The 25,150-nt window shown below is 42.9% G+C and overlaps 1 protein-coding gene across 4 annotated transcripts in view; it reads left to right on the top strand.

Annotated features, from left to right (window-relative positions):
* The window catches only part of cita (citron rho-interacting serine/threonine kinase a), a 39,284-nt gene that overhangs the window by 10,473 nt on the left and 3,661 nt on the right, over nt 1-25,150 (top strand). The window contains exons 10-47 of one of the 4 annotated variants that reach the window (XM_069679073.1): nt 770-875; nt 1,893-2,036; nt 2,194-2,313; nt 4,530-4,700; nt 4,938-4,991; nt 5,084-5,137; nt 5,321-5,461; nt 5,594-5,722; nt 6,171-6,266; nt 6,688-6,804; nt 7,428-7,537; nt 9,400-9,574; nt 12,574-12,771; nt 13,022-13,075; nt 13,422-13,619; nt 13,911-14,104; nt 14,205-14,340; nt 14,476-14,580; nt 14,886-15,026; nt 15,254-15,361; nt 15,468-15,663; nt 16,130-16,291; nt 17,660-17,683; nt 18,147-18,284; nt 18,576-18,756; nt 18,850-18,941; nt 19,059-19,163; nt 19,322-19,491; nt 19,864-19,908; nt 20,894-20,974; nt 21,056-21,191; nt 22,132-22,271; nt 22,423-22,515; nt 22,624-22,732; nt 22,876-23,004; nt 23,183-23,263; nt 24,284-24,362; nt 24,576-24,758. In XM_069679073.1, the coding sequence (XP_069535174.1) occupies nt 770-875; nt 1,893-2,036; nt 2,194-2,313; nt 4,530-4,700; nt 4,938-4,991; nt 5,084-5,137; nt 5,321-5,461; nt 5,594-5,722; nt 6,171-6,266; nt 6,688-6,804; nt 7,428-7,537; nt 9,400-9,574; nt 12,574-12,771; nt 13,022-13,075; nt 13,422-13,619; nt 13,911-14,104; nt 14,205-14,340; nt 14,476-14,580; nt 14,886-15,026; nt 15,254-15,361; nt 15,468-15,663; nt 16,130-16,291; nt 17,660-17,683; nt 18,147-18,284; nt 18,576-18,756; nt 18,850-18,941; nt 19,059-19,163; nt 19,322-19,491; nt 19,864-19,908; nt 20,894-20,974; nt 21,056-21,191; nt 22,132-22,271; nt 22,423-22,515; nt 22,624-22,732; nt 22,876-23,004; nt 23,183-23,263; nt 24,284-24,362; nt 24,576-24,758 (4,695 nt within the window). The remainder of the gene's footprint in view (nt 1-769; nt 876-1,892; nt 2,037-2,193; nt 2,314-4,529; nt 4,701-4,937; nt 4,992-5,083; nt 5,138-5,320; nt 5,462-5,593; nt 5,723-6,170; nt 6,267-6,687; nt 6,805-7,427; nt 7,538-9,399; nt 9,575-12,573; nt 12,772-13,021; nt 13,076-13,421; nt 13,620-13,910; nt 14,105-14,204; nt 14,341-14,475; nt 14,581-14,885; nt 15,027-15,253; nt 15,362-15,467; nt 15,664-16,129; nt 16,292-17,659; nt 17,684-18,146; nt 18,285-18,575; nt 18,757-18,849; nt 18,942-19,058; nt 19,164-19,321; nt 19,492-19,863; nt 19,909-20,893; nt 20,975-21,055; nt 21,192-22,131; nt 22,272-22,422; nt 22,516-22,623; nt 22,733-22,875; nt 23,005-23,182; nt 23,264-24,283; nt 24,363-24,575; nt 24,759-25,150) is intronic. The other 3 variants (XM_069679071.1, XM_069679072.1, XM_069679074.1) reach the window with 3 other exon arrangements.

Here is a 25,150-nt window from a genome sequence, read left to right as displayed (position 1 = left end):
CATTTATTTGCAACTCTTATTTTGCAGAGTTTTCTTTTTCTCTGGCCAAGAGAGGGCTGAAAATTGACTTTGTGATCTTGATTATTCCCAAAGAATGACAACAAAATAACTCATTGCCTTACATAAGCGAGAGGAATGAATGCATCAGACTCAATACGGAGCTCGGGACAGACCGACCCCGAGCAAAAGCCTAAATTCTCCTGTCACATTATTTAGTCTGGCAAGCAGCAATTATCCCAACGTCTAAGCTGTTTGTTGTTTATGTTGTCTGTTTTGTGAATGAATGAAATATACTCATCCCTTTCTCACTTCAGAAACACTCTGTTGAATCTAATCCTTATTGTAGTTGGTAGTTTTATTGTTATGATCAGACATTCCTCAGAATACTTTCCTTAAAAAATTAATGCGTCAATGCATACTTGTGAGCTCCCTCTCTGTGTCTGTTACTCATGTTTGGTGTGTGGGTGTCGAGTCTGCATTTCAGCCAAATTATAATTACAGCTGCGATACTGACAATGCTCGCTGTTGCATGTGACAGCTCGATGTCATGATATGAGACTTATAATTATCCTCTTTTGATTAGCTGATATGTTCACAGAAGTTATGGTATTTTGAATATTCTCTGTTCTTTTACACAATAGGAATATATTTTGAAAAACTGCATCAATCTATCCTCAAGATGATTGGACACTGGCCTCTCCTGACAGTCATAGCGGTTATACACACATGTGCACCATGTTATTTAATGTGTACATGTTGCTTTCCACAGGGCGGTGTCCGCAGGCCTTAACTCTCCTGCGAAGACAAACTCCATGGAAAAGAAGCTACACCTGAAAAGCAGAGAACTACTAGATACTCAAGACAAATGTCACAAGGTGAGGCTGTTGCCTTTATGCCAAACAAGTCAGTGTAATGTGAAATGCAAGAGCAGCTCCATCAATCAAGCCACAGATGACCGAAGCGAGACCACAGTTGGTTGATTGGAAACTGTAAAACTGTATTTTCATATTGCAGCACTTTGTTTTGAGCAAAAACTGATTCCATCATTGGTTTTATTACCAGACGTCCTGTGTTTATTCTGGCCGACTGGCTGAACGCAGATCAAACCAGCTTCTGGTGCTGCTGTATGAAGCCAAGTTAAGCTTGTTGTCTTTACAACATAACAGCTACATTTTTTAAGCGTTCTGAGTTTGGTGCTCGGTCAAACATCAGCTATCTTTATAATACAGCTCTGGAAAAGAAAATAAGAGACTACTCCAAATGTTCCTCAAATCAGCATCTCTCTCTACACGTCATGGCCAGTTCAATCCAGATCTGAACCCCATTTAAACCTCTTGAATGTGACCAAGAAGAAGATGGATGTTTACAAGCCATCGAACAAAGCTGAGCTGCTTGAATTGTTGTGCAATGAGTGGCATAACGTCACCCAACAGCAATTTGAAAGACTGGTGGAGAGCATGCAAAGATGCATGAAAGCTGTGATTAAAAACCAGGTTATTCCACCAAATATTGATTCTGAACTCTTCCTAACTCCTTCCTTAAAAATGAACATGAACTTGTTTTCTTTGCATTATTCTACGTCTGAAAAACACCTTCTAACACAAAACAACATCTTAACCAGTCGTCATTTTCTGCAATTAAAAGACCTAAATGAGAATATTTTGTTTGGAAGTAGGGAGAAATCTTGTTTACAATAAAACAAAACTTCATTTTACACAAACCTACAATTAGTAGAACCTTTTTTTTTTGCAGCGGTCTCTTAATTTTTTTCCCGGAGCTATACATGGCTTGTGAACCCATTTTGCTGATTTTAGTCAGTACTTGAAGTACCTTTACATTTCTGCTGCATTTAAGGCATCAAATAGTGCTGTTTTTTTCTCTGGCGGATTCAGATGGAGCAGGAGATCTCCAGGTTTCAGCGTAAAATGACTGACCTGGAGTCAGTGCTCCACCAGAAGGATGTGGAGCTGAAGGCGTCTGAGACTCAGAGGGGCATCCTTGAGCAAGACCTCGCTACGTACATTACCGAGTGCAGCGTGAGTCATAACAACAACTTGGCAGCGTGTGTGTGTTTGTGTGTGTAGAATTGTAAAGAAATGCTTCGAACATTAATTTTATGCAACCTGAAAAAAATGAGTCTTGATTTGAAGGAACAGCAGCCTTGAGTTTGTGCGCACACATGTGTGTTTGCAGAGCCTAAAGCGGAGCTTGGAGGAGGCACGTGTGGAGGTCTCCAGAGAGGATGACAAGGCCATGCAGCTGCTGCACGACATCCGGGAACAGAGCAACAAGCTGCAGGAAATTAAAGAGCAAGTATGTAAATCTTAGAACAATCCTCTGTCTCCTCCTTCTCATCAAGATAATGGTATGGTGCATTCAGAGATTTCTATAGAAACACTTCAAGGTATTTCATAGAAAATAAAGCAGAATTTTTACTGCATCCACAAAGCCATCATCTTTCTCGAGGAGAGCGCAGTGTTGTCTTTATGCTATCATAGCTGATACAGGAGCACAAGAGGCAGCGGGGAGATTATACTCCACTCACTGTGTCCCTGTTACACAGACAGGGCTTCCCCTCTGAGGACTCCCCTGTCCTCAGCACACATTAAGGTCATCCCTGCAGAAGGCATCCCTGCAAGGTACAAATGTGAAGAAGACTTTGATCATTACTCAGGAGATTTACCACCCACCTCCCAGGGGAATGACACACCGCATTTACATTTTATGAATAAACACTAATGACTCAAAGCATAGAATATTTTTGGACTTGTTAATTATATTATATTTCAAGACAAAAACAGCAGCATGAATGAAATCTGGCTGTAACAGATAAGACATGTCTTCTATAGAGACCCCATGAAGTAGTGTGATTTTAGTCTGCTATTTTGGTCACATTTGTTGGTTGATAATCTTGTTTTTAATGTTTTGACTAAATCGGTTATTTTTCTTTCACTTGACATCTCTGTAGTGCAAATTTGCCAACTACAACTGTAAAGTGGTAATCCTTGAGTTATCTTTGATTTTGACACTTTTGGGGATAAATGTTCATTGCTGCAGTGCACTGCAGGTCCTATAGATCACTGCACAATGAAACAGCGTCAGCAGATCTGTGAAGTTTATCTTTGTCTGTAAAGCATTGGCAGCAATTGTTGCCCGTGCTAAGAGCAGTGTTCCACTGCTCAGGCTGAGCCAAACAAAACCCCTGCTGCTGCTCTGTCTTGTCAAAACAAACACATAAAACCCTGCTGGTATTTCTTCACTGTAAAAGCATAAACATACAGTGCATAAAACTTTGATTGTTGGTATATGTTAAAACACTGCTGCAAAAATGTACCATTTTAAAGAAACATACTGACCTAGACGAGAGAGAAAAACTCATCTCACAAAGATAACAACAATGATTTGTCGGCAGCTTTTGCAGAATAAGCCTGATCAGTGCCTGAAATCCATGGGCATGCAATGCACTGTTGCACAGAAGTTTTAAAGAGGAGGTATTCTGCTGTTTCACATTTTAAGACATGTATATAATGTTACAATGTTGGATGTCCAGACTAAACGTGGGTGAAGTTTCACATCTGTAGGTAAAAGTGTATTGGAGTAATCCCCAGGCTTCTCAGATCAGTTTTCAGGCTGCTGTGAACGCCAGTTTTTTTCTACTTTGTGACGTCACAAAGTGCAGCATCAGCAGGCTTCGGAGAGCTGGCCAATCAGAAGAAAGCGGGCTTGTAGGGACGGGGTTTCTTAAAGGGACAGAGCTGACTGAGTCGTTTCAGGAAGAGGCTGTATGAGGGCCTGCGCAGAGCACCAGTGTGAGAAACATGAGGATTTTTTTTTCTGTAAATTATGCTAAGCTACTCCACAGGTATCACAGAGTGAAATATGAAGCTTGTAAGTAGCACAATACCCCCCCTTCAAACGAGCAATTCGCCCCTGGAAAAAGCCTCTGTCAGTCAAAGCTGGTGTTCTCTGTAATCAATAGAAGCAATAATATTTTAAATTGGCGCCATAGCTGTGGAGAAAGTTGTACAAATAGCTTCTACATTCCTACATCACCCAGCATGCAATGCGTCCCCTCTGAAAGGAACGGCCCAACGAGAGACGCTGGAGTGAAATACTTAATTGATCGCTGCGGTTGATGGCTCATAGCGGCACAGAATAAGAAATACAACGAGAATATACTGGTGGATCAGGTCTGCAGTCTACATTTCAAGCCTGACGATTCTGAACGAGACATGACATCGGAGGCAGGTGTCCTAGATTGAGTAAGTGTAGTGCAAGCTCTCTGACATCTGCCAGATGACGTGTTTTACGTCGTCTGGAGGAGGTTTTCCAGGGCCAATAGGAGAAGCGGATAGCGTCCTCCAAAGGCACCATGATGGCATCAGCTCCCCATAATAGCATGATAGCACGAAGGTTGAAAATCGGTGAACTGGCCCTTTAACTAACATTTTTTAAATTTGACCTCACATGTTCATGTGTCAGTTTTTTCCCACATTGATGTCCACTTTGTGCTTTTTTTATGCTCTCAGGAGTACCATGCCCAGCTGGAGGAGATGCAGGTGACCATCAGGCAGCTGGAGGAGGACCTGTCAGCTGCTCGCCGCCGCAGCGATCTCTATGAATCTGAACTTAGAGACTCCAGGCTAACAAGCGAGGAACTCAAGAGGAAAGCTGTGGAGTACCAGCAGAGGATTCAGAAGGTACATTTGCAACAGATGTGCTTATTGGTCATGTGATGAAAAATGTGTGTCACTTTTTACATTATAACATTATTTAGCCTGGAAGCTCTTGGGGATGCTTCGGCAGGAAGTCCGGGAAGTTTATGGGGGAAGTGCTGCCTGGGCTGCTGCGGTTGCTCTTTTGCTACTGCAGCCACCAGAAAGTGGGTGGACTGTATTGTATTGATCAATCTCTTCTATATGCCAATTATTTTACAGGCTAAAGAGCAGGGCAAAGCTGATGTGGAGGAGCTTCTCTCCAAACTAGAGAAGGTAAAAAATCGGACTTATCAGGCTCATCCACAGGTTCAGAGCTGTTGTTATTATAAAGTTTCTTAACTGAGATCTCGGTGCTGCATTTTCAGACCAACGCTGAGCAGCAGGTGAAAATCCAGGAGCTGCAGGACAAACTGTCTAAGGTAAATTAATTATTGTTTTGGATGCTTTCATGTAATGTAATGTGTAAAGTATCGTACTCCAGCCTGCTGTAGTTCTCCATTTGTTCCCTCGAGTAGCATCTCCATGAGTAGCAATGACCCAAGCATATCAAGAGGGTTGTCTTGGGATCCACTAACAGCCTTTGACCTCCTGACCTCCCACAGGCAGTGAAAGCGAGCACAGAAGCCACTGAGCTGCTGCAGAATGTGCGTCAGGCCAAAGAGCGGCTGGAGCGAGACCTGGAGCGCCTGCGAGGCAAAACCGACTCTAGCGACACTTTAAAACGCCGCCTGAGGGAGACCGAGGTACCCGAGTAAACTCAGTACATTATGCAAATGTGTTCTATAATAATGGTTATTTTATTAAGTACTGTATCCTCACACGAGTTACTCCTTTGTGCGCAGTTAGCCTTACTTTATGTGTTTGTGTTGTGTAAGCAGGAGGGCAGGAAGACCCTGGAGAACCAGGTAAAGAGGCTGGAGATGGTGGAGCGGCGGGAGAATAAGCTGAAAGATGACATTCAGACCAAATCCCAGCAGATCCAGCAGATGGCTGAAAAGATCCTGGTGAGAGAGCTGCAGATAAGGCTTTAATACTCAACCCCTAATTTCACCCCCCCTGCCCTCCCCTCCAAGTCATCCAGCCCTCTCCCAGACCAACGCCACCAGTCATCTTAGATCAGACGCATGCACGCACTCACAGCTTCACATAGCTACTAGTTAACCTGTGTCAATACATACGTAGATTTTATCATACAAATATTAGTACCAGTGTCAACATGAGCAGGCAACGCTTCAGCCGACTTTTGGACTTCCAGCTTTTTAAAGCAAGTTTCCTCCTCTGTTTTTATTTGGAGCTTTCATTCTGTTTTTCAGTAGATCGTGTTGCCCTGTCTTAAATTGAAGGGTTTATGGCTACATTGACTTATCATTGCAAGAATTTTGTTGTGTAAGTTGGATTTGTGGTTATCTTGTGGGATGTGTACAGTTTTATCTATAATGTTATGTCCTTCAGGAACTAGAGGAGAACCTGAGGGATGCCCAATCGACGGCGCAGCGGATGGAAACCCAACTGACTCAGAAGGAGAGGCTTTTTGAAGACAAGATCAAGGTGTTCATTTACAGTATATATATTGTTTCTATTTAGTAGTTTAATTAGCCGAGACAATGTACGATGCATTTGTTGTAGCAGCTTTAGCTAAAAGCTCATTTTAGTCTGTAGTCCGCTCTGTCCGGCCACTAGTAATGCACAGGTCCCAGTTTATTTAAAGGTTATCTAGGTGTAATAACTCCTGGCAGAGCTGCCATTTTAATTCAGGTTTGTTGTCATCTAAGTCACAGCTGTCGCATGTTCAGGGTGTTTTGACACCAAACTAATTACTGCTTCCATAGCAGATTTTGCACATACAAACTAAGTCAGTATGTAATTTTACTTTTAGGAAAAATGCTTCATCACTGAGCAAACAACAGATTTCAGCTTTGGTTAAATCAACAGTGGGGAGTTTAATAAATGCTGGTTCTGTCTAATTAAGGTTCTGGAGGCGCAGATGAAGACGGACCTGGCTGACAAAGAGAGCCTGGAGGCCAGAAGAGCCCAGCAGGAGGAGGAGTCGAGGGAGAACTGCAAACTCATCAGTGAACAGAAAGCGGTAAGGAAACGACAAGCTGTATTTAAAATATACCCTCCCCTCATTTGCTAGTACATTCTTTCTGAGGTGAGCGTTCAGCTTGATTCGAACCAACAAGGAAAGTGATGCATATTGTTGGCAATTGTACAGAGCAAGACTTATGTGAGTGGTCAGGTTGTTAAGTGATACCTTTTTCATCCTCCTCTGAATTAGTTGTCAAATTTTGACAACTCGACTCCATCGTTGTTTTTCGTTTCTTTACACAGTAATTTGTTATAGTGGTTAAAATGTATTGGAACGTACAGTTGGATTAAATTGCAGTATACTTCATGTTGCACTATAAAGCCTGAGCTCAAGCTCTAATCTGGTTAATGTGGTAGAATTGAGGCAGCTAAGAAGCTTTTAGAGGCAGGCATCTGACATTGACAGGAGAAGATTCAAGCAACACCTTAATGGACTCTAATAGGATTTTACTGCAGTACGAAATTCAGTTTCCTATAAAGAAAATGTGCTGCTGAATTATGTGTGCAGCATGACTTTTAGAAGGATTTAGCTATCAATCAAAGGGGAGCATATTCTCAATTTTTTGCATGTTTGCCAGGGATGTGATTTCCACCACGTAATTATACCTCCTGTTCCTACAGACTATTAATGCTATGGATTCAAAGATGAAGAACCTTGAGCAGCGTATCGCCGAGCTGTCGGAGGCTAACAAGCTGGCCGCTAACAGCAGCATCTACACCCAGAAGAATATGTGAGTTAACCTTCTGCCCACACTGCTTTATATGAGGGCCCCCACCCACACTAACTCCGTCTCCTCAAGCCTCCAATTGCTTCATTAGTGTGAATTTACATCTCTGTGCACCATGGCTGATCTGTCTCCCCTGTGTGTAAACTGTGCATCATCCTTGAGGTTCAGAAGCTGTAAACAAATATATTCATAATAACAAAATCAAATGGTGTTGTAATGAAACAAAATTGTTTTGTCTTGAGCTTTATAGTAACTTGTAGCAGTCTGGCCTTGAATTGTAATGTTTTTGTTACTAGCACCACTTTCAAAGCGCTGTTTCCAACCAATGTTTTCAGTGTCGAGCCTCTAAAGCCCGCTGTACACCACTTGCTCAGCACCCGACATTAATATGATAAAGTCTGCAGCCAGCTACTGAACAAGGTGGAGCATTTGGTAACTAAAAAGCCAGATATTTTCCTCACGAGTTTGTGAGATAGCAAAACCGAGAGTGAATATTGGACTTGCATTCAAGGCCCACAAACAAAACTATAAACTAATGATAAGTTTGCTTTATTACATAATAAAGCAATCAATACTTGATCCTTATTGGTTAATTACAGCATTACAAGGTCTGCTATTTCTCGATAACAGGAACAGAGCGTTGCTATGGATGCGGCTCTAATCACACATCCCGGAGGACAAACTCTAATCATATAAATCTGCCGAAAGAAGTCCAGTAAATTTGACGTCAGCCTGTTTACAGAGGGGAAAAAAGAAAAGCTGGTTTTCTCTGTAATCGATAGAAACCATAATATTTGAAATTGGCGCCATAGCTGTGGAGGAAGTTGTACAAACAGCTCATGGTTTTGCCCATTTTACATTCCTACAACACCCAGTGTGCATTGCGCCCCTCCCTCTGAAAGGAACAAAATTGGTGAGAGACGCTGGAGTGAAATACTACCGTTTTCCAGTCAAGGACATTGATCGCTGCAGGCAATGGCTCAGAGCGGTACAGAATCCGAAACATGATGAGAATATACCGGTGGATCGTCTAAAAAATCTACAGTCTGCAGTCTACATTTCAAACCTGACAATTTTGAACTAGACATGGTATCAGAGGCGGGCGTCCTAGATTAAGGAAGTGTAGTTTAGCATCCTCCAAAGGCACAGAGCGAAATTGCATTTTTTTTCTACCATAATGGCATTAGCTCCTCATAATAGCCGGATTGGACTGAGGTTGAAAATCCCCCTTTGAGGTTGAACTGGCCCTTTAATGTGAGTAAAAACAGCTAGCTTAGCTCATTTTAAGAAGGTCAACTGTTGCTATGGACGCAGCTCTCACTGTGAGTGTAACGGACTATTTTTAAACGGAAAGATAATCATTGTTAAATGAAAAAAATCATCTCCAAATCAATATATTGTGTCAAATAATTTGGTAAGTAAATAGCCGTCTAATAAACGGAATAATATATAGTGAGCAGGTTCTTTTCGTAGAGGAATCCCTTTCAGGGTGAGACAAGACCGCTCGCTTCAGTCCTCCTCACCCTGTTGGGGCTCCGTTCCACTATAACAACCTGCTCACTATACATTGTCCACCATATTCACTTAAAAGTAGATGATATGTCAATGTTATGTTAGCAGTCAGTGTCTGCTGCCCCCAAGTGGTTAAAAGAACATTGCAGCTTTTAATCACAGAAAATGCAAATTCAATTGATTTTAAGGAAGTTTGACATCCTCGTATTTATGATGTAAATGTCACCACCTGATTAACAGGTTTTGATTGCTCTGGATGGGATACAGCTCTGTTGCTGTGAAACTGAGTTGTTGATAGATGTCTGCTTCTGAGCAGTCCGTGTAAACGGCATCTGTGTGTTATATTTTGTCAGGAAAGCCCAGGAGGAGATGATATCAGAGCTTCGGCAGCAAAAGTTCTATTTGGAGTCTCAGGCAGGAAAGCTGGAGGCCCAAAATGCCAAACTGGAGGAGCACCTGGAGAAGATGAGTCAGCAGGAGCAGACCAAGAGGACCCGGCTGCTGGAGCTGGAGAGCAGGCTACGGGAGGTGAGGCTACAGGGAGCAGATACACGGCTCGAGATTAAGCAATTCACTTTACCTATCACACAGTGTAGGCTGACATTATTTCTATCCACAAAAGGGATTAAGGCAGCCGATCAGCTCACGAGCTCCGATCCCTTTCAGATTAACAGCTAATTAGATGCTGTAGGTCTTTAACGGCATCTCTCCAAAATTGCCGTCGGACTAGTACACAAGCTGTTTCCTGGCAAGCGGGGGTGATAGTCTTCTTATGTTAACAATGAAGTTTAATTTGCTGACAGCAGGTGAGAGCATGTTTAAACATTTGAAAATACAGCAGGGCATCAAGGTTAAAGCTCTGATGTTGTCTAGCCTCCGACCTGCAGAAGCATCCTCGAGCATGTGCTATTATCAGCTCTGGTTTGCAGTGACCTGTGACCCTGTGTTTTAATTAGGTCTGCACGATTTTGGGAAAAAATGACATTGCATTTTCTTTTCTTTCTGGAATATATATTGCGGTATGAATACGTTTAGGAAATTATAATATGTGTGATCTGCGTGATGTGCCCCATGAAAGTTACTTTTTCAAGGGGCCATATCATTTGAATGGATATTCTCATATTCTGCATGGGTTTCACATTTTTGGGTGTTTATTGTAAAAAAAAAAAAGTGAAAACTGCATAATTACGTGTTTTTCCAGATTCACATTTTAAAAAAGGTCGCCTCTGAAAGGGGCCGTTCAGAACAGCAGCAGGTTTCTACATAGAACCTTGCTGCTTTTGCTGAAATCGACCAATCATCATTCACTGTTGTTCACCTCAGGCTGCCTTCTCGCACTAGCTTGTAGTCAAGTCGACAAGATTTCAACTTACAATTCCGACACCTCCTGGCGATTCTGGCAAGTACGTATAAGACTGAATAACTGATCCTAGAGCAGCCATGTTTTCTACAACTTTGGAGTGACAATGGTGGCTAAGGTCTGACCTTTGAATGGTAATGGTAAATGGACTGTACTTATATAGTGCTTTTTCTAGTTTTTGCGACCACTCAAAGCTGCTTTTACACTACATATCACATTCACCCATTCACACACTGATGGCAGAGGCTGCTACGGTAAGTGCCCAACTGTCAATCAGATATCACATTCATACAATTTGGGGGGAGCAATTTGGGGTTCACTGTCTTGCCCAAGGTCACTTCGACATATAGCCTGAGGGAGCTGGGGATCAAACCTCCGACCTTCCGATTGAAAGACGACTGACTCTACCACTGAGCCACAGCCGCCCCGAATGGCAAAACAGCTTGTTCGTTTCAGGAGGAAGGAGAGGCTCCGAAACATACTTAAATTAAAATATGTATACAATTTCTAAAATGAAACAAAGAATAAAAGACAATTGCTTGCATAGCTAGAATATGTCCCCTTTAACACAAAAGCTCACCGTCTGCTACTACCTGCAGCTCACACAACACTACACCATACATTAGAGGTGTCGCTGATAACAGGAATACACGCAATGAAAAGCCACCTCGTGTAACTGAACGTCTGCCTCGATCATTCCACCGACATGATCTGCGATGGCAGCAGTGCAGTGTGCTTGTTTTACAGTTTACAAGCAGGTGACACACAGACTCTGCAGCACAGCAGTCAGTCGACTCGGGTAAAGAGCAGCAATAATGTGTTCTCAGACTGACTTTTCCTGAAGATTAGTCATGGAAGACGAGAAAATGGCGAGTTTCATTTTGCATCAAACAACAAAGGTCAGGTCATTTGATCGACATCACGCGTTCTACAATGTGACTACCGCACATGCACACATCACAAGTGCAAAGTGTGTGATAAATCGTGCAGCCCTAGTTTTAATGCTGTCCAACACTCATACATTAATTAAGGATTAAGAAGAAAAGTGTTTTTGCCTATTTCAGCCGTACACTCACTTGTAAATATTTGATAATGCTTTAAACTAGAGCTGCGAGTTTTAAGAGTACTTAATGTGTCTTCACCTCTCTGAGAAATGCAATCCAAAGTGAACCTGTTCTTTTAAAATAAAGTTTGTCATGATTAAGAACCACGGTGCCCCCTCTCTCCTGCCCGAGAGTGTCCACCCCCCTCCTGTGCCGTGTGATGATGTTACCGGTGGGCAACCTGCTGGCTGGATGTCATATCTCTACCTCCACACATGCTTCCCCGCTGAGACGTGATACACAGTTAGGCACTAATTGCTGGCCCTGCTGCCCCCTCACTTACAAACACACACTTATCTCCCCCACACTTAAATATGTACTCTGAGATGAGATCTCCTGTTTCATCTCTGTAATCGTCAGAAAGCTAAATGCACCCTTACCTTACCCTTACTCGCAACTTAACTTTGTTTCAGACATCACTACATGCATGAGTGTGCATGTGCTCTTTTAAAAGGTCTGAAAGTCTTTTATTTTATATATGAGAGTTAAAATCCAATTACAAGAGGTCTTACTTTTCCTTCTAGCTCTCTCTGTGCTGTCCATTTTTTCTACTAAGTATCTGCATTTCTGTATCTACTGGTTGACTTGTGTCCCCTGACATCCTTTAATTATTCCCTCTTTGTGCTTTTTTCTTATCGAGCCCATCCAACTCGCAGCTCCCCACATTAATTGGATACTCAGCCTTGCTTCATTACTTTGCTCTTCTAATTGGTGCTAAATTCACATCATAAAAAAACCTAATAAAGTCTTGAGATGGTTCTACTGAAAGCAAAGATAGCCTATGTGTAATTATAAGTGTTTCAAATTGATATAGCATACCAGGAAATGTTAGCACAACAGAGCGATGTAGGTCAAACAGTTTCGAGCCGTCCTCTATGTTTATTTTAACCAGGATACAGATTCTCTCCAAATTCTGAATCACCCTGATGTCCTACAACGCCTACCAGCTGGCGCCCTGCGCAGGTTTAAAAAAGCTGAAAATGATATGCAAACACAATCTGTTTCAGGTCTGATTTACACTGTGATATACACACAGCATTGACCCTCGTCCTGTTTCCTCACAGATGGGCCTGGAACACGAAGAGGAGAAGCTGGAGATCAAGAGACAGGTGTCTGAGTTGACCCTCTCGCTGCAGGAGCGCGAGTCCCAGATTAGCAGCCTGCAGGCTGCACGTCTCGCCCTGGAGAGCCAGCTGCAGCAAGCAAAGACGGAGCTGGAGGAGACCACCGCTGAGGCTGAGGAGGAGATCACCGCCCTCAGGGTAAGATAAACATGTACCAGCACATATGTGGGCAATCACAGTCGCTCATACAAACACAGGTGCATGAATTCATGTAGAACAAACATACTTAGATGTCGACATCTGTACTTCCATACATTTGAAAAGAAAGTTCATGATGATCTTTTATTCAATAATGCTGCAGGCAATACACCATCATCCGTCGTTTCATGTAGTAGTCGCAGCAGATGTAGTTGTGTTTTTGTTCTTCATTTGCTCTTGTTTCTCACAGAATCACAGAGATGAAATCCAGCGCAAGTTTGATGCCTTGAGAGACAGCTGCTCAGTAAGTGCTTCCACATCTTTTTGTGTCTGCTGTCAGCAGCAGAAGAACAACTTTCCAGAGGTATCACAAGACCTTTGAATATCAGATGTTTCATTGTAATGTAGCAATGTAGTCTGCAGCAACGAGACCTAGAGATCGCGTTCATGAGGCATTTTATACAACTACATGAGGCTGGGTAATACAAATAGAAAATGTTCAACAAACCAGAAAATATAAGTCTCTTACTAAGTTCACTATTAGCACACATTAATTGGCGGCACTGTAAAGCTGTAAATTACTGAAATAAATAAGTGTTCACCTCGTATGCTCATCTAACACCTCTCTCTACCTGTTGGTGTTGCCTCAGGTGATCACTGACCTCGAGGAGCAGCTTACTCAGCTGAGTCAGGAGAACGCTGAGTTGAACCGCCAGAACTTCTACCTGTCCAAGCAGCTCGATGAAGCGTCAGATGAGAGGGAGGACCAGCTGCAGCTCAGCCAGGAAGTGGACAGGCTTAGGAGGGAGGTGGCTGACCGGGAGATGCACCTCAACAACCAGAAACAGGTAACACACGCAAATAGATCAAAGCTCTTGGACCTAAGTAACTTACACTGCCTCATATTGGTAGATATTGTTGTAAGTTAAGTTAAGTTTAGCAGCAGGATTGAACAAGTCGCACAGTTTTTAACCTCATTTATCTTTATGTTTCAGCATTGTATTACATAGAGTTAAAGCCTTATAATACTGAGATTAATGTGCCGTCATTTTAAAAGCAAAAAGACAACAATCACGTGGTTTAACCCAAAAGCTGTGAAAGGTGTTATCCTCAGTCTGCGCTGTTGTTTTTCCTCTCAGAACATTGAAACGCTGAAGACCACATGCAGCATGCTGGAGGAGCAGGTGGTGGAGCTGGAGTCCCTGAACGACGAGCTGCTGGAGAAGGAGCGTCAGTGGGAGGCTTGGAGAGGTGCCCTGGAGGACGAAAAAAGCCAAGCTGAGAGACGCACCAGAGACCTGCAGAGAATACTGGACAATGAGAAGCAGAACAGGTAACATACAAGAATAAGCACCCTGAAATGTATTGTGTATACACTTACACTACATGTATATGAAACGTACAGCTACTGTGAGACTATGTTGTGGTTACAGGCTGCGTGCAGACCAACGCAGCACTGAATCTCGCCAGGCGGTGGAACTAGCAGTCAAAGAGCACAAGGCTGAGATACTGGCCTTACAGCAGGCCTTAAAGGAGCAGAGACTGAAGGCTGAGAGTCTGTCTGATACTGTGAGTTACAAGTGTTATTGTGTGCCTTACTCACAATCTAATCACTGTGAAAAACAAATATTTGTTTTTATTCTGAGGGAGAAAAATCCATACCGTTTTTGTGGCAATTAAACATGCCCTCATACGCTCTCACAGCTCAATGATCTGGAGAAGAAGCACGCCATGCTGGAGATGAACGCCCGCAGCTTACAGCAGAAACTGGAGACGGAGAGAGAGCTGAAACAGAGACTGATGGAAGAGGTAGACAGTTAATTACAGCTGCATAAACACACCTGTATTGATTGAATTTAATTAACATTTATGTAATAGGCATGTCCCTGTTAACTCTCACTAGGATTAGAAGCCAATGAGGCTATTTTTAGCCAGCCGTTTAAAGAAATGTTCTTTGTTTTGAGGGTTTTTGAGGACATTACTTTAAAAAGGTTTTCTGCTTGGTCTGTTTGAGGCAGATCTCCTTCTAATTGAGTTAATTATATTTGCCACCAGTCTGATTTTAATTATGTAAAAGATCTTATTTAAATATCTGTTTGCCATTCTCCCCACAGCAAGGGAAGCTGCAGCAGCAGATGGACCTCCAGAAGAGCCACATATTCCGTCTGACCCAAGGCCTGCAGGACGCCCTGGACCAGACCGACATGCTCAAGACTGAGCGGACCGATCTGGAGTACCAGCTGGAGAACATACAGGTGCTCACTGCAATTCTTCTTCAACTAGATGAAACACAGCGGCCTCTGGGGGAAAGAGAGTCCCAGTTAGATGTTAGAATAGTGCGACTGATGTTGGCAAGTAAGGAGGTATCTCAAGAGGACCAAGAGGATAAAAGAATCCTAATTCTTGTGTTCTCAAAGGGAATTATTTTAAAGTATTCTTCAGAGGTATTTCCTTCTCTGACAGTCTGTTTTCCTTCCTGCAGGCTGTATACTCCCATGAGAAGGTGAAGATGGAGGGGACCATCTCTCAGCAGACCAAACTCATTGATTTCCTGCAGGCCAAAATGGACCAGCCCACCAAGAAAAAGAAGGTCTGGGGAAACATGTGAAGCAAAATTAGACTGAAAATCATGTAATATCTATAAACCTGATTGTGGTGCTTTTTGCATAATATTGGTAACACGCTTCCTCTCTCAGCAGGGGATATTTGGTCGGCGTCGAGAGGATGTAGGCACCACGACTAACGGGTCGCTGGCTCCACAGGCACAGCCGGCTGTTCCCATGCAGTACGGTGACATGAAAATGGCTTTGGAGAAGGAGCGCTCAAGATGTGCTGACCTGGAAGAGGCTCTGCAAAAGATGAGGATAGAGCTGCGGTCCCTCAGAGAAGAGGGTAGGTCCGACTACTGCAGCAGATAAGGGGCAGGCTTTTTATCCTATGGCAGTAAAGAATGAGATGATGGTTTGTGATCCTGCCACAGAGAGGGGAAGAATCTCTCATCCAAACATTCCCTGTCTGTGAAACTGAGATTTTAAATGTTGATACGGAGTCAAAGAGGTGATGGTATAACTCCTATTTCTTCATCAATACTCACACCACCATAAAGATTGATTATATGAGAAATGACAACCTTAGTCAGCTCAGGAAATCCCGCATCGGGCCTCCTCCCTTATCTGTTCCCAGACATCTTTTTACATGGTTGCCATGGCAGCATCCTTCTCTATTACCTACACACGCCAGGTCCTATGAGGTTCATTTCAGAATCTATTAGTTTTTTGGTAGTGGAGCCAGATATTTCCAGCATAATGGCCGTCACTGATCTAATATGAGGTTGTTCTATTTGTTTATGTTGATACAGCGGCTCATTTCAAAGCCCAGGAACACGGGGCTCCTTCCACACCGGCCCAGGCTCGACATCAAATCCTCATGTCAGCTATCGTTAAATCCCCCGAACATCAACCCAACCCCAGCAGCCTGCTCAACCCCTCCACCCGCTGCAAGGAGACCTCCACCCCCGAGGGTGAGTCACACACAGACTAATAAACAAACACTCAAGTAAACTCAAGGCTGCCTCCGTCTCAGCAGCCTCATTTAAACTGAGTATTTTCTGTTTAAAGGTTGTACAGTGTCTCCCACAGAAGTGTGCTATCAATACCAACACTGATAAACTCTCTGTTCACATATTTTGTCTATGTGCTGTGTTTATGTGTGTGTTCTTTCGATGGTCTCATACAGCAGGATTATTAAGTTCAATAAAGTTGGATAACTTTGCTCAATTCATGATAAACCTGGAACTCGTTTCAAACCAGGGACAAGGACTTAAAAAAAAACACTGTTTCAGGATGTATTCACTGAGCATTTATCCAGCTAACACTGTAATCCTGCTGGGGCCTGTATCACAAAGTAAGAATAGTGGATTAGCCAGCTAACATTGTTTTTAATCCTGGCTTTTATTACTTTTTTCTTTTATTACCCTTTACATTTTGAAACTGAACCTGTAGTAGACAGCAGGTTCAGTGGATCATATCAAATGTGTAAACAGCTCATCTCTAATATACAACGGCATATTAGGGCCACGTTAAAGAAAAATAAATTGAAATTACAAGAAAAAAAGTCGTAATACTTCGAGAATAAAATCGTAATTTTATAAGATTAAAGTCATAAGAAAAGAAAGTCGGAATATTTCGAGATTCAGTCGTAATTTTGTTAGAATAAAGTCGTAATTTGTCGACTATTGTTAGCCTGAAAAATTAAAATGAAGGGAAATGTCAGAAGAGCAGCCAGCCGCCTGCATTAACATGAGGAGCGTGTGAAGTGTAACTTCACAGTGAACATCTTGTGAAGTGTAACTTCACAGTGAACATCTTGTGAAGTTATGCTTGTAAATGATTGCACAGGAGGCTAAACACAAATTTAGCCGGAGCTGTATTTAAGCATACATATACCTTTGTCGTAACGATCACGACTCTGAAAATTGATTTTATTTGAAAACGACTTGTGATTTTGGTGATTTTGGGGCATGCGGCTGGCTGCTCTTCTGATATTAACCTCCAGAATAAGATTTAGGGTAACCATAGCCTAAAATTCCGTCTTTATTTCCGTAATATTACGTATTTCTTCTCATAATCTCAGATGCTTTTTTTCTTTAATGTGGCCCCAATACTCTGTCGTCATACTAATAAACTGTGTGAAATAAAAATGGAATAATAATCCCTGAAATACTTTTAAAAAGAGATTAAAAGCATCACGACAAAGACCTCAACGTGTGTTTGATCAGACACGTTCCTTTGTGATTCAGGCTCGTTACTGTCCGTGTTCCTTTGGTTTCACGTAGCTGTTGTTAGACTGCTCTCTCTCCTTTCTGTCTCTTTCCTCTTGCTCCTCACAGAAAAGAGGAGGGTCACCTTTGAAAGTAAGTTAGCAGTCATCACAAAGTGTCTCCTCACATGCATGACCTCATCTACATGCATGTTATTCTGTGTGTACATGTGGTCGTCTCATACTGTACATCTGTCTTATTGTCCTGTCGTGAGGATAACTAGACTGAAGCTTTTACTCTGAAAGTTCATGTTTGGATTTTCCTGGACTCATGGTTTAGCTCATGGTTGGATTGGGAGCAGAAGCATTTTAATGCATCCGATGGTCGTTGGCATGCATAATCTGATTCTGATTGACGATAATAGTAGACTCAACCATGATATTACCCTCACTTAGAATAATTCATTCATTATTCAAATTGCCCCACTGAACCTCATGGACTTGTTGCTGCCTTCTTAAGCATTCAAAGCCTAAAACAAATTATTATGGTGTCTTATTCCTCCCTCATTAAATCCCCCTCCCCTCTTCTTCTTCTTCTTCTTCTCTTTTTGCTGCAGAGTTCGGTCGTCGTGTCAAGGAGAGAATGCACCACAACATCCCTCATCGTTTCACCGTGGGCCTCAACATGAGGGCTGCCAAGTGTGCCGTCTGCCTGGACACTGTGCATTTTGGACGACAGGCTGCCACTTGTCTAGGTTTGTAGGCTGCACTTTGGCTGGGAGCGCTGAATGTGAAGATATTTCAAAGGACACATTTATTGGCTTGCCTTAACAACAATACTAAAAATAGTTCTTGTCGTGCAGCCAGCACATTAGTCTCCGTCATATGGTGGAATCAGATTTGCCTTGTTTTGGCTGTCGCTATAATTCCTACTGTCATGAGTCTAGAAAAGAGAAAGATGCTATTATTAAGCATTTGCATCCAACATGATCTACTTCACTCTGCACATAAAGAGCCTTTTAATAACCCCTCTTTCTCTTTTTTAGAGTGTCACACCCTGTGTCACCCTAAATGCTCGCCATGTCTTCCGGCCACCTGCGGTCTGCCGGCAGAGTATGCCACCCACTTTTCAGAAGCTCTGTGCAGAGAAAAGGCCAACTCTCCTGCGCTGCAGGTTAAAGAGGCCAGCGGACACGTTCGCCTGGAGGGATGGATGAAGCAGCCGAGGTAACCTCCGACCCTGGCCCCTTTAGACCACTCTAATCGTGCACTGTATGTTTTTTTCACAGCCATGTGCTTTTGCTTTGTTTGCTCACACAGGAATGGAAAGCGCGGCCAGCAGGGCTGGGAGAGGAAATATGTTGTACTTGATGGAACCAAAGTGTCCGTCTATGACACAGAGCCCAGAGAAGGTCAGTGTTTAAGTCTTTCAACTCTCTGAATCGGAGAGTTTGTTAGTATCCAGGTCTTTATCATGCAGATTAAAACAGCAGTATCCTATTATAACTAATTGTGGTGTTTTCTTCTAGACTGTATAAAAGCTGAGGATGAGTTTGAGCTCTGTCTGCCCGATGGAGAGGTGACTGTTCACGGAGCTGTCGGAGCCTCTGAGCTCATCAACACCGCCAAGTCAGGTACTGGATCAATACCTCCTAATCCCGCTACACTCGGCCTATTGTAGGATTTTGAGTGTATCATCCTATCCCCGAATTTTGAGCTGGATCCAAATATCCCATCTACACTTTTGACCTTTGACCTTTGATCTTTTAACGTGTGTTTGTTTTGTACACAGACATCCCGTATGTGTTGAAGCTGGAGTCACATCCTCACACCACCTGCTGGCCGGGCCAGTCCCTCTATTTCATGGCTCCCAGCTTCCCTGATAAGCAGCGCTGGGTGGCCGTGCTGGAGTCTGTTGTGGCTGGCAGCCGTGGATCCAGAGACAAAGTGGATTCTGATGCTGTAAGTAGTGTTTGTGGGTGTAAAATATCTTTATATGCTTGGATCAGGCTTGATTAGGTTTTCTGATTGGATGTGTAAGAGAAACACAGTGTCTCCTATAAAACAAACTTACTTATTATGCACATTTCAAATAATAGCTTTATCCAAGGGTGGCTGTACTGTTTGGTGTAAATAGGCAGAAATATATTGAATGCCTCCATTAAACATCAGCCAGTGCCTTCACTTCTTTTTCTCTCCCTCCCTCTTCTTTCTCTCTCTGCATGTTCTCATTACCCACGTCTCCTACCTGTGTGTTGTCATCGTCCTTGTTATGTGATTATACTGTGTGCGTTTGTATCTCCATTCAACTCGGTCGTGTGGATCACATTATAGGCAGGTGTTTCTAAAAGACAGAAGAACCTTTCCCCTCTGGTTCAGGTACAGTAAGTAGCTGCATGAATGCTTGGGCTTCAGTCGACCGACGGGCTGAGCATGCAGTGGCTGTACACATCTGAGCAAACAACAACACTGATGCTGCTCAGTGCAGGTCAACGCAGTCCCAGGCTGAGTTACTGGAAATGTTTTGTGGGAGTAACTCCTCTGTGAAAACATTAATGCTCAAATTCACACGTAAATTATACCATACACGTACAGTATATAGTGCATGGATGTGAATAGGCACTGCTGTGCACCTCTGGCCTGGTGTCATATATGCTATGTCATGCATGCTTCTGCAAAAGCCATGCACTGCTGCAGCCTCCCCTCACAGAAACTTCACAGACACGTGAACACGCTCCTTCAGCGACCTGAGCTTAACTGGAGTCTGCAGGCTTCTGCTGGTGGTGTTTTTGTCTTTATTGCTCTTTTTCAAGCAGCTCTTACATTCTGAGGTTAAATGACCCTTGGAAATGGTGTTTGGTTTCTCTGAAGTGTGGGGAAGTGAGTCCAAAAATTGTTACTCCTGCTATGAAACTATGTAGCTACAAGTATTTGTATACCCAACCTACACCCATATCTGATTATCCCATATCCATAGCTGTCTTATTAGCTGTCTAGTATAAAATGGTCATACTGTATGGCCTGAGGTGAACAGCATCCATAAAATTTGAATGCTGATAAAGAAGGTAGTGACAGTGTTATACCACGAGTTAAACTACCTAAATGGTTATACAGCCTAAAACATACTACGTTTTTGATTGACAGCTATTTCTTTAATTACATGTGAGTTCAGTATATTTATAGTGATGATGGATTCACTGATTCAGATAACAGAAATCTCTGTGTTTGAGTGTCTACGGCTCTGTGGCTGTCCTCTCTCGCTGGGCGACCTTGTTTTGCTTTAAAGCAGCTGATTTGTAGAAGATCTGCTCTAACCTGCCTCCTCCCTCTGCCCCGTGTCTCTGTCTGCTTCTTGTTTTAATAGAAACTTCTGGGCAATTCTCTGCTGAAGCTGGAGGGCGACGACCGTTTGGACATCAACTGCACTCTGCCTCTCACTGACCAGGTACAAGAACACAACATGATTAATCAACAGGAACAGGTAGAAGTTTATTTTTTAGTAATATATTTTCATCCTTTCCATCAGATCGTGTTGGTCGGCTCTGAGGAGGGTCTGTATGCTCTGAACGTCATAAAGAACTCTTTGACCCACATCCCCGGCCTGACCTCCGTCTTCCAGATCCAGATCCTCAAGGACCTCGATAAGCTGCTGATGATCACAGGTCAGTCAGGCTAAACAGTATCTACACTATCGGTGTTTCTCTCATAGACTGTATAAAAAGATGGATGACATGACAGCTCCCTAAAAGTGAAGCCAAAACATTTGGAGCACCCCCTGCTGACTGGCTGCAGTACAGGTCATAAAGCCCGCCTCCTCCATGTTAACAGATGGGACATGAGTCAAACTATAAAATCAAAACACACACCAAATAAATGTTTCCCAAACATGGTTTCTGTCATTTTAGTTAGTTATCATCATGCTGATTTACGATCAAGTGTTTTCTGACAAGATAAGTTTTAATTAGTTTTTTGATGCTGTAAAAAGGATGATTGACACCTCTGTTGAAAAATCCGACTCCTGCAGCCGATCTAGCAGAGTAGAGGAAGAACAGCGAGAAGAAACGTAACTAAACAATCACTACAGTCATTGAAGTTTTTATATCTGTGAATGTCTGCTTCAGACCAACACAAGAAGCTGTTCTGCTGTTAAACACGCTGACGTGCGGCATCCTTGCTGGGTTTTTTGTTGTGGTTAGCTTAAGTGGCTTCACCGGCTGATCTCTACTGCACAGCTCTGGCTCTAAAACGTCACCAGTGCAAGATGGCAGCACCTATTAAGGGGGTATTTTGGCTTCACTTTTGTACAATGAGAGTAGATGGAGACACATCACCCATCTTTATATACAGTCATTGGTTTCTCTGTAATCAATACACACCACTATTCGATGAAGTACTTGTTTTTTTAAATGAGGGATAAGAGTGTAAATCTGCCTCTTTTTATGGTCGGAGAAAATCAGATACACCTTAGATAAAAATGTATTGTGAATTATAGGATTATGTCATTGGTTTGGCCTTTTTAAGATCATTTAGCTGGTAAAAGTCAAGTGTATAAATGCTTGAAGTAAACCAGAGATTGCTTGTGTTACTGATCCTTTCCTCCAGGCGAGGACAGGGCCTTGTGTCTGGTGGAGATCAAGAAGGTCAAACAGTCCTTATCACAGTCTCATCTCCCGGCTCCACCTGACCTCAACCCGTTCATCTTTGAGACAGTCAAGGGATGCCACCTCTTCTCCTCTGGAAAGGTGGGCTTGATTGTTGTTACTTATACAGGGATAAATCCCTCTAAGTAGACCTTTATTTCGTCAGAGTTAATGAGCTGAGTGTAGCGGTGTGCTGTCTGATTGCAGACATATTTACTGCTGTCCTGATTGCATGCTTGTTATTTCTTTACAGATAGATAATGGGATCTGCATCTGTGCCGCTATGCCCAACAAGATTACAATGCTGCGACACAATGAAAGTCTGAACAAGTTCTGCATCAGAAAGGTGAGTGAATATGATAACATCATGAATGATAGGCAGCGTTTTGAAGCAAATAAGATGCTCTATTTAGGCTCAGGGAGAGTTTCGAAAAATAGTTGTTTGTATCTGCAGGAGATTGAGACATCAGAGCCCTGCAGCTGTATCCACTTCACAGGCTACAGCATCATCATCGGCACCAACAAGTTCTATGAGATTGAGATGAAGCAGTACGTCCTAGAGGGTAGGTCAGCCGCAATTTGCGATCTTTTTATGGTAGGCTTAAGCGCACAAATCCTTTATTGATGTAGCTTTTAAAATACTGTAGACATTGTTCTCACAACTGAACGAGCTTACAGATGCTGATCCTTTGATTTCTCTCCACAGAGTTCCTGGATAAAAACGACGTGACGCTAGCTTCCGCCGTCTTCGCCGCCTCCTCCCACAGCTTCCCCATCTCCATCATCCAGGTCACCACGGCTCCACAGAAAGACGAATACCTGCTCTGTTTCCATGGTAAGATGATCATTTCCTGTCTCTGGTGGCATTTATGCACAGTACGCTGTGTATGCTGTTAAGCAAATCCACACATGCATCAGAAAAGGAGCCAATAAAAGACAGTTTGTGCTGAAAAATTTATTCTAATAGTTTGTCCTCATGCTTTTTGTTTCACATGTTCACATTGTTCTTGCAGAGTTTGGTGTGTTTGTGGATGCGTACGGCCGCAGGAGTAGAAGTGATGACATCAAGTGGAGCCGCCTGCCTCTGTCATTTGGTAAGTGTTAATCCAAATTTCCTCCACATCCCTGTTAAAAAGTCTGTTTTCTTTATTAGTTAACATCACATACATATACACTTACCGACCACTTTATTAGGTACACCTGTTCAACCGCTCGTTAACGCAAATATCAAGTCAGCCAATCACATGGCAGCAACTCTTTGCATTTAGGCATGTAGACATAGTCCAGACGATCTGCTGAAGTTTAAATGGATCATCAGAATGGGGAAGAAAGGTGATTTAAGTGACTTTGAACGTGGCGTGGTTGCTGGTGTCAGACGGGCTGGTCTGAATATATCAAAAACTGCTGCTCTACTGGGATTTTCACACACATCCATCTCTAGGGATTACAGAAAATGGTCCGAAAAAGAGAAAATGCCTTGTTGATGGAAGAGGTCAGAGGAGAATGGCCAGATTGGTTCGAGCTGATAGAAAGGGAACAGTAACTCTGTTGGGCTCTTTACTCGCTCTTACGCACGACACCTCGAACATTGAAGCTGAAGAGCTAAACCGGGTGCCACTCCTGTCATATAAGAACAGGAAACTAAGGCTACAATTTGCACGGCTCACCAAAATTGGACAATAGAAGATTGGAAAAATGTTGCCTGGTCTAATAAGTCTCGATTTCATTTGGATGCCGACCATGTCCATCCCTTTATGACCACAGTGCACCCATCTTCTGATGGCTACTCCCAGCAGGATAACGTGCCATGTCACAAAGCTCAAATCATCTCAAGCTGGTTTCTTGAACATGACGATGAGTTCACTGTACTGACATGGCCTCCACAGTCACCAGATCTCATTCCAATAGAGCACCTTTCCGGTGTGTTGGAATGGGAGATTCGCATCATGGATGTGCAGCTGATAAATCCACAATATGCCACCAAGAATTAAGAATTAAGGCAGTTCTGAAGGCAAAAGGGGGTCCAACACGGTACTAGCAAGGTATCTTATAAAGTGGCCGGTGAGTGTATATATATAAAATAAATGACAATAACTGGATTTTTGGTATTTCAGCCTACAGAGAGCCCTACCTGTTTGTGACCTACTTCAACTCTCTGGACGTTATTGAAATTCTGGGCCATGCTGCTCTTGGGTAAGAATCCCTTCTGCTCCTGTGTTAGCACCTGTGCATCTGTTAGGATTTACACAATTTGTTGTTGTTTTTTTAAGTAAACTATAATCATCATTTTGTGGATCTTAATTTAGTATCATTTCATGTGATTGATTTTAATTCTAGCCACAACAAGAATCATCCATTTAAGTCTCGGCTGTTAATACAGAGTCTAATGTCTGTATCTCTTTCCAGGCCCCACTCATACGCACACCTGGATATCCCCAACCCACGCTACCTTGGCCCAGCCATCTCCTCCGGGGCCATCTACCTGGCCTCTTCCTACCAGAACAAGCTGCGGGTCATTTGCTGCAAGGGCAACCTGGTCCAGAGCCAGGAGGGTGTAGGAGACCTGCAGAGGAACGGCTCCGGGCGCAGGTGAGGACATACACTCTTTGTTAAACCTGCTTAAGATCACACTTAATGCATTTTCTCTTCTTAATCTTATTAACACAGTTACTCTTCAGTTATCTGACTGAGGTTTTCTGCCTTATAACTCAGTTTACCTGAAAATCTCGCTCATTCACTCATTTCTTTGCTGGTGAGGTTTGGTCTTCTGTGAGCACACGGCACATCTATATTCACTGGTGTTATTAAAGGGTCAGTGGGGTTAACAGGCACTGCTGGGCACAGGTTGACAGCGACAGGTGAAGGTGGTTAAATTGTGGCCTGATCTAAACAGGAGAGTAACACATTAATTTTGCTCTTTACAGGAGGAAGAGTTCATTTTTTATCTGTAACAAATCCTGAAATATGTCTTTTTAAATTTA

Source organism: Semicossyphus pulcher, unplaced genomic scaffold (genome assembly GCF_022749685.1).
Source record: "Semicossyphus pulcher isolate SPU_LCO1_2020_fin unplaced genomic scaffold, fSemPul1.0.p SCAF_3, whole genome shotgun sequence".
Classification (NCBI taxonomy): Eukaryota; Metazoa; Chordata; class Actinopteri; order Labriformes; family Labridae; genus Semicossyphus; species Semicossyphus pulcher.
Note: the sequence above shows the minus strand (reverse complement) of the source record. Positions and strands in the feature narration are given on the sequence as shown.